We start from the raw sequence: 10,016 nt of genomic DNA, 5'->3' as shown, positions 1-10,016 counted from the left end.
TACTAATGATAATTTTTTAGTAAGAAAGAAGTTGCATAATATTCACCATTTATTTATGTTAGGTAGGTACACGTAGTATAACTGTATAAGTATCAAATTATTACGATTGGTGGGCACTGTCCATCGTGGTCATTAGTGAGTACCAATAATATCATTTAACCATATAACTAAGCTATTGAACTTGTTTTGAAGGCAGAAGCAGTCGTCTTCAGAATAATTTTTTATAAATAATATGACATGATCGGTAAATGTCAAGAAGCGGCAATGCTCAAAAACATTGTTCAAACCATTAATGAACAAAGCAAAAAGAAAGTAGAAAAGGTGGCCATCTTGCGGTACATCTCTCTCTTTTCAATTAGAATATACAATGGTAGGTTTGGACATATGGCCCTTGGATTGGGATGTGTGGGTATTTCCAGTTTATTGGTCCTAAACTATTATTTAAAAAAAAGTTTGTAAATAGTTGAATAAAACTGACCCAGGTTTTTTTTTATTTTATAGTTCATAGAAATTAATTGCTAATGATTTAAGTACAATATTTCTTTTACTTAAATATAATAATTATTACAATACATAAAAAATTCAATTTTAATTAAAGTTTAAACTGGAAGAAATGAATATGAAACTTTGGTTTGGTTACAAACCAACTAGAACCAATTTATATACGATTTTTTCTAATTAATATTCCTTAACCCTTAGTATCATTATTTTATTTACTTTAATCGCTTATTATTTTTACATAATTATAATAGAATCTAATAACCCATTAGGTATTATTAGAAATTTTGATACGATTTTCTTATTTCTTAGTTTAAGATTTAATTGGATTAATTATTGGATATTCTATATCTAGGTAGGCATATTATTATTATTTTTTATAATTATAAGTACATAATATGTTTCATTAAATTTGATTTTAAAACAAAATTAAAATTAATATATTAAATCGGATTTTAATAGCAAATGTATTTACCATTTTATTTTACTATTATATTATAATGCTCTAAAATATTTAACTATTGTCCGTCATTTTTTGTAAAATAAGAAAAGTCATAATAATGTAAATTTACTGGAATCCAATCCAGAATATTTCGAAATCGTCTAGGTACCTAATATTACTAAGAATGTAATATTTCAGTTATTAATTTTTACATTGTAGTGTTAATTTTTTTTTTAATTATTTTAAAAATTGGGCACATTAGGAAAACAAAATTACAATGCTTAGATCGGCAATTCATGATTCTGCATTACACGATTCCGCACTAAACTAATTTGCGAAGTTGCTATGTTAAAAATAATTTTATTCCTACAAATGGTTGATATCAATATTACATATCAGACATAAAATTATAAAATTATTTTAGTTTTATTCCAAAGATTGAATGTGTAAATTAAACTGAATAATTCAGAAATTCGTATTATTGTGTCAGAGAGAAATTAGGAACAAAAATTCCTGTACTTCCAATATTAAATAATATTCTTTACAACAACTGAGGATTTTAAAAACTGATAAATGTTTCACTTTTAAAAATCAACAATTTATATATGCTACGGAAGATGCAAATTTTATTTGCTTTATTTATTTTAACCGTTTAAAATATTCTATATAAAATTATTTATACATAGAAATCAAACTACCATATTATTCACATTTATCATACATTTATTAGTTTAGTCATGGATATTAGGGAACAAATTGAAATACATTTTTCTATACAATTTATTTTTAATTATTTGTTTTATTTAATATTATAATATATATATGTTTTTACTATAATTGACAACATCGCAAAAATTTTTATGCGGAATCGTGTTACATTCCGGCTAGATAAAAAAATCTTTTATTCTACGAAAATGTTCGGAACCGGGTAGATAAAAAGGTATATTGTGTGGAATCGTGTGTTACCCGCTTACTGCTTAGATCATACGTTAAAAAGGTGGAGAAAGGTCCTACTAAAATTGTAACTCTGACTTTATTAAAATTAATTAGATGTTATTTAATATTATAAAATATGTAAATATGACGGGTTTCTGAAGCGTTTGGAATATCAAGAATTAAGAAGTGTAATATACTAATATGTGATAATTTAAATACAAAAAAATCTAGCTACTTAAAATATTGGACTAATTATGTTATATTTGAATAAAATGTATGATTTTTTTTATTTCTATTTATTTAATTCAATTTCTAAAAAAACTGGGAACTTTGATGAACTTAATGATTATTCATCTGCTACATGATTTCGACCACTTAATTACCATGGTATATTATTTTATTATTTTAAAAACAATAAAATATATTAAGATTAATTTAAAATAAAGTTCAATTCTGCCTGGAGTGACCCCATTTTACGGTAAGTACAATATAATAGAACATACACCACGGTTAGATGATTGAATCTTTCCGATTTGTTACACTCCATATTATTGTATACGAATCGGCCGCGTAAACAAATTGACCTATTCTTCGGTTCCCTTGCGTTTACTGTAAGCAGTGTCGATTGATTTCTTTTATTCAGTTCCAATTAAGCCTACAGCGAAATATAGTAATAAGCCACAGCGGAACTATAAAAACGAAACGCCTTAGCAGTGCGTAATGCGTGTACACTATACACGCTATCAGTGGTCCTACATGTTGATCGAAATGTATTCTGACTAATAATTTAAAGCGCTTATCTGAACAAGTATTAGACGTATTTACAAGTGTTCAAACACATATTACGTAATTGGTGTGTGTTTGTGTGTGTGTGTGTGTGTGTGTGTGTGTGTGTGTGTGCACGCTTGTGTATATATGGATTTGTGAGTGTGGTGTGTGTGCGCGCGCGTGTGTGTATATGAGCGTTTTATGAGTGGTGTGTATGATTGTGCGTGTGTGCGTGTATAGTGTGTAGCGGATTCTTATTAAGAGTAGGTACAGTTCGTACAACTGTTTCAGTCTGTCTCGAAACGTTACGCATTTCAGTTTCGTCGACTTCAGCTAACGGTCGCCAGGCATATTGTACACTTGAACATAAAATGGCAAGTTCATTAAGTCCCCTTCAAATTTCGCAACTTAAGGATTCATGGTCAGTGCTTGCACAGGACCCGAGCCAGTTGGCGTCAGCATTGGTAATCAGGTACCTATTTATACATAAATACAAATTTAATATTGCAATATTCATGAATATATTTATGGTCCATTAAAAAAATATAATCTAACTGTTTGAATTTTCTACGAGTTTGAATTCAATATGTTATTCTAGTAGGATATGTGAATCAAATATAAAACCAATCTTCATAAGAGGTATTTCAAATTTTATCAATACAAATTAATTTTAATATAAAACGTCGATGTTCTTTGAGAAACTCCAGGAATGTATAGGTATATAAAAATAAGTTACCGTTTGAAAACCTTTATATTTAATTGAAATATCTCAGCACGTTATTGTAAGGTAGGATTCCTTATTCAAATTATACGATTATGTGATATAATATCTAATATTATAGCTCTTAAATAAATACGCTTGTCGCACATGTGTTAATAATTCAATCAATTATGAAATCCATTTCAAAATTATCTAGTATTTATGTCATAGCAATTTTAGTACATTAAGCTTATTAATTTCATCACTTTAAATAATTGGTTCAAGTTTTGGGATTTTAACTGTTGAAACGACTACTAGCGTTTGATTGACACAACAACATTAAAATGACAAGTCGAGGTTATAAATCAAAGTATTATACATTACATTTTACTTTGGATTTATTACTCTTAAAATGTTGTATTTCTTACATAAAACATTAGAAATAATAAATATTAAAAGAAAGTAACAAAATCATTATTAAAATAGATTTATTTTTCTATATTTATTAAATTTTTGACAACGATAATTCTTCCATTATAATAATAATTGTGTAGGTAATCGAATATTTTTTATTTAATTTTGTATACATACTGCATAGGTACATACAGACAAATAACTTCTGACAGACGATAGTACATGTTTTCTTGGCATACAATTCATATTTATTTTGTTCTTAATAATATTTATTATTGTAAGGTTGTTCAAAGAAAATCCCGAGTATCAATCATTATTCAAAAGGCTTAAGAACTTATCAATAGATGAACTTGCGTCTAATCCTCAGTTTATGTCACATGCATCGAAAGTAGGTGCTGCATTGGCGTCAACTATCGATCACCTTGATAAACCTGAAGAATTAGAAAAATTACTTACTAATCTTGGAATAAAACATAAAAAATATGGACTTTCAGCGAAACATTTTCAGGTGAGTGAATATTTATTATTAAAATATTATCTTAAGTAAAACAAACTAAAGTGGTTTTAACAAAATATAGGTATTATATATAGTTTTTTATAAAATTATAAATTAATCAAATAAAATGATGAAAAAAAATCTATTAAACTAGAAAAATTTAATATAATATTAATCTATATATTATATAATATAAACTAAATACCACTTACTTATTCATCGCTATAACATCTCAAAAATTAGAAAACGTACAAACCCAAAATCTAAAATAGTGGTTCCTCTAATGCTCTAGATGTGCAATAAGAAATGATTTTTGATATACACATTTGTTTATGTTTATAAATGGTTTCCATTGGTTGCAGATTATAATAGTAATAGTAGAATTTAGTATTTTTTTTTTTATGTATATTAGTGGTTTCCATTGCGATACTTAATCGGGCAGATGAGGTACAAGAATGCATAAAATCGTCACGCGTAGGTATAGCTTCACAAATTGTTTTTAAAATGTCAGAAATGTTTAGTAAGTAGTTTAAACCACGTTAAAAATATACCAAGTGCTAAATCTAATCCGTGACTATTTTGGTTGCCCATCTAGGTAGAATTATTTCACAAAGCTAGGTACACCGACGCCGAATTTTTCGTGAACTTAGGTACACTGCCATATACTTAAACTGAGAAACACTCAAACTAAGATGCAACTATATAGCGTACATAGTATATATATAGGATTTGTCTCAAAAAGAAACTGCACACGGACGAAGTCTGGACATTCATCTAGTTCAATATAAAATAGGATTAACAACAAAAAAAAAATATAAAATATAGATTAACAACAAAAAATGCTTAAAATGTTGAAGTGTATGATAATATTATTGATAAACCTAATATACAAGAAATTACGAAAACTATATGTATATTATTGTTATTAACGGAAGATTTGAGGTTTATTTTACTACGCAGAACTTTGTTTGATTTATTATTTATAGTAGATAGGTATCATATTGATATGTTCACCATTTATTCACTGTTAAATATTTAGTTGCATTTATATATACCACATAACCTATAAAAACTCAACACAACTATAAATGCTTAGTACCAAGATCCGTAATTACAAATCACGTTAAGGATTTTAAAAATTAACTGATTAAATATTAACTTATTATATGTGTTCGAATTATTTATTATAAATAGCACAATAAGTATTTTTATTTTTATTGTACATTTGTACCTTTATTTTATTGTTATATACACATTTAAAACAGTATACATTATTTATCTTAGCAATATCATGATTATTGTGAATAAGTAGGTATGAATTTTTTATGATGACTGTGTTACTTAATCACAGACTAATAATTAAATAATTCTGTAGATTTTATATTTTTAATTGCATGAAATATACAAATATACAGTATGTCCCAAAAGTCCCGTATCACCCTTAGTATCTCCGTGGAAAATCTATATATTTAAAAGCAGATTTTTTTTACAGTAATAAGTATGGAAATTCTAATTGAACGACATAATATTCAATTTTTTTTCAAAAATTCAAAAATTACCAAAAATTTTTTTAGGCAAAAAAGTTTTTCAAATTTCCAAAATGGCTGTTTTGTTGATCGTATTTTTTAAAACAGTTCAAAAAAAAAATATATATATATATTAAAATGCAATGAAAATTGCCCAAGTTAGAGCTAATTGTTATTTTTAATTTCTAAGAATAATATTTATGTTACCTATGCGGCTATGCTATGCATTAGCAAAATTCGATTCGCATGCTTTAATCAGAAATGGAACGCTGATTTTTCGGCTGAAAACCAAAATAATAAATAGCCGTAACTTGATCGATTTTAGTGGTGGTGGTAAAATATTAGTAAGGAAATTGAGAGGGTTGGGGCAAGCCCCCTACAGATTAGTAAGTGATTGCATCCACATGAGTTTCTACCAAGTCCTGCTTATGGTCAAAACTATAATACGTGACGTGGAATATAACAGGAATTTGATTCGCAGTGCTTGTGATAAATAATAATAATGTTTGATTTTTGACGGAAAAAATAATAATATGTGTGATGAATTTAGTAAATTTTTTGACCTTATTCCCGACGTTATTAATCAGTATCTGAATATTAGTATTATATCTTAGTAAAATTGTGGGTATAACATCAAAAAATCCTAATAGTAATCTAAATTATGATGTAAAATAACAGACAACTATTAATGTTTAAGGTTATTGGAGACGTGTTGATTGCTATGATAACAGAAGCAATCGGTGATAGTGAACCAGAATTATTAGACTTGTGGAAGTCCAGTTTAACTTCAGTATTGAGTATTATAATTGCAGCATGCCATTGAGTGAGTAAAAATAATGTTTTATTAAAACCCGATTAATAAAAAAAAGAATGCTTTTTAAAACGTTTCCAAGAATAGTTGATCAGTTTTTTTTTTATATTATTTGAAGTACGTAATTTCTGAGCGAAGCGATTGTATCGATTATCCGATGGTGTGTGTTATTATTAATTTAAATTATTTTTTTTTCCAAAGACATTTTTTATAGTAATACTAAGTAGACAAAAATGTTACAATTTTAAACTTCAATATAATTTCTGATGGAAATTCGAATGTAGTTGGTACTTTGAAAGTGGAACCTACCACTAAAAAAGTGGTAAAAAGTAAAAAATTCCCAGTACCAACCTACCTTTCTTAATGTTTGGAAAAAACAAAAAAATAAATTGGAATAACTGGAATTTTTCACAAAATCAGTTTTAATCATTTAAAAATATTAAAAATATATAACATGCATGCTTTTATAATTGTTGAAGTTCAAATTTTGAAAAAAATTCGCTAATATATTACAAAAATATTTTGAAAATTATTTTTTAGTTAAAAATGTATTAGATGTTTAATTTGTATAGCTAATGCTTGAAAATGTAGTTAGTAATATGTATACAGACCGTCTGACTAAGAATCTTATTTCGTATACAATGATCTATCATTGAATTCAAATTGAACATTGCAATTGTCATTACAGTGACGACCCACACAGCATTTTAATATTTCCCAACTATGGTATAAATATTTTCAGGAAAACAATATAGTTGTCAAAATATTTGAAAAAGTTGTGTAAATAATAAGGAAATATTTTATTTATATTTTTTGACTAAGAAGTTCAAAATATTTTCAAGGAAACATTATAAAAATATTAAGTCAGTCAACATTTTTGTGCAATATTTTATTAATTTATGAGAATAAAATATTTATACAAAGTTATTAGTCAAATATTCATTACTCAAGCACTCCAAAATATTTTCAAAATATAATCATTTCCCAAATGCTGTGTGGGGAGGTAAACTCGGCACCTTCTGTAAGCACCCTGCTCATTATTTGACCACTTAAAAAAAAAAAAAATTTGAATTTTATTAATCTAGAACTTAAAATTTTATAAAATGTCAATAAGTTCTCTTGAAAAATAATTATTTAAATTATTTGGGTGATTCTGTGAATAAAATATAAATATAAAATCAATTAATTTAGAGTTAAAAAAAAAGATGTTTTTATATTCAAGTAATAATAATAAATATTATGAACATAAATTATCATAATACTTATTACCATTACATATTATATGAAAACGTCGCTACATACTTTTTTTAATCTACAAACATTTTATCCAAATTTGATAATTTTAAATAATACACGCTTACAGTTATACACAGTTAAACTTTAAAGTATAACTGTAGACCTAGAGTGGCCAGATCTATGTATTTTTTAAAAGTTTTTTTTTATATAATTTTTGTAGGTACATAGAGGTTAAAGATACTTTTTAATTTTATATTTCAGACAGGTTAAAAATGTAGCTGTATGAGCTTTACATACATGTGTTCTTTTCGTTTCTGTCATTATTATAAATTGTTTTTGTTTTATATTGTTAATATTTGAGATACAATAATAATGATAAATATGTTAGAATCCCATTAAATAAAAATAGAAAGATATTTTAAATAATATTATAGCTAGTCAGGTTATAACTTTACTTATAATAGGTATAGTTATTATTTACTAATAATAGCTATAATTTATTTTTTTTATTGTTTCAAGTGTCTTAATGCATGTTACAAAAATCGTTTAAAAACAACTTTTAAAAATTATATAGATGTCATGTCACTCTAGGTCTAAATCCTGGTAATTTTTTGCGGTTCCAGTCGACCCATATTCTAAAATGTGTTCACGTAAAATGTTTATTAAATTTATACCTATTCTTGTTCTTGCGTAGGTACATAATATATTTACATCTATGGTTTATTGCCATATTGGTATGTTAAATATACTTAAGTAAACCTATGAATTTGTCTATCGTAGGTGCTATATTATTCATTGTCACTCAAATATCTATATTTTATTTTATTCAAAACTACAAACAATTTTTACTTCAATATTAAATGGTAATATTATTTTAATCCCACATTAGGCAATTAATTATTAGTGTTCCTTTGGGTCATTCCACCCCCGTCAATTTCTACTTGGAATTCTAAACTTAAACCCTTGACTAATAATAACTAACACCTGCTAGAAAATATGTATATTTTTATTTTTTTATCATTTTATAAAATAAAATAAATTTAACAAAGAGAAAATGTATTGTTTTAGGTTCGTGACAACAATATTTAGTGATAGTTTCGCCATCATGCAATTTTTAATTGTTACTATACTAGTTGTATGCTAGTTTGATGGACAATGAATGTTATTACTTTTCGTAATAATGTTATTCGTGTATTTTTGTCGAGGGTTGTTAATTTTTATGGTCTCATATTAATATACCATACACTATTGTTCAAATAAATTAATAATACGTACATGTCTTGTTCTTAATTTAACGAAACTCGAATAACACTAATTCAGTTGATTGGTACAATTATTATTATAATTTTTTTTTAAAATAATTTTCTTTATTGAAACATATTTTATTTTATCATATGAATTATTTATTATACGATTATTATGCATGCTGTAAAATTAATATAACGTCTTGAAATATTTATGTTCCATTGTTTGTAAATATGTTTAATAATAATAATATGTAATATGTATAATTTATTATTTACTTTGAAATTTGTTTGTGTGTACCTACCTAATGGCTAATATAATATAAGTATGTTATACTATGATTAAGTTATCCTTACAACATTTTTACTACAATGTATATTTTGTGGTCATGAGTTTTGTATAATCAATTACATTTATGTAGTTGTACAAATGTATGTAGAAAATTAAACATTGATTTAAAAAATTTGAATAATAAGAAAATGCTTGCAAAGTACTCGTACATTTAAACTGCGTTTAAACTTTGATCATATCTTAATATAATTGTTTAAATCTATATTACTATTATTAGTATTATTATTATATCTTTTTTTTTATTAATATTACATGTATATTATATTATATGGATATATATATTATTTTTTTTTAAATCAAGTATCCATTTTTAATTTATTATTAGTCTTTATTTCAACTCGCTCACTCTAAAAATAAGCTTATTGGAGGGGTATCATGTACACTTTTTGCTTATTGTTTATTTTTTTTTGATTGATAATGATAATTAAATAAATAGATAAATACAATTTTTAATAGATACAATTATACAAAAAAATATCCAAGTACCTAAGTATTATTGAAATAAAACAAATTTGATGTTTTAAATAGGTAGCTATGTATAATAATATCCACATAATCAATCATTGAATCAAGGGTCATGTGTTATTTCGGTT

The 10,016-nt window shown here is 25.5% G+C and overlaps 1 protein-coding gene across 1 annotated transcript; it reads left to right on the top strand.

The window, feature by feature from the left end:
* Positions 1–2,928: 2,928 nt before the first annotated feature.
* On the top strand, positions 2,929–9,723 carry LOC100166348 (neuroglobin-like). The gene is given in 4 exon segments (NM_001162765.1): positions 2,929–3,116; positions 4,041–4,266; positions 6,478–6,603; positions 8,896–9,723. Coding segments are annotated over 3 exon segments (453 nt in total). The 5' UTR covers positions 2,929–3,015; the 3' UTR covers positions 8,896–9,723.
* Positions 9,724–10,016: the final 293 nt, after the last annotated feature.

The sequence above is a fragment of the Acyrthosiphon pisum genome, chromosome A2 (assembly GCF_005508785.2).
Source record: "Acyrthosiphon pisum isolate AL4f chromosome A2, pea_aphid_22Mar2018_4r6ur, whole genome shotgun sequence".
Lineage (NCBI taxonomy): Eukaryota > Metazoa > Arthropoda > Insecta > Hemiptera > Aphididae > Acyrthosiphon > Acyrthosiphon pisum.
Note: the sequence above shows the minus strand (reverse complement) of the source record. Positions and strands in the feature narration are given on the sequence as shown.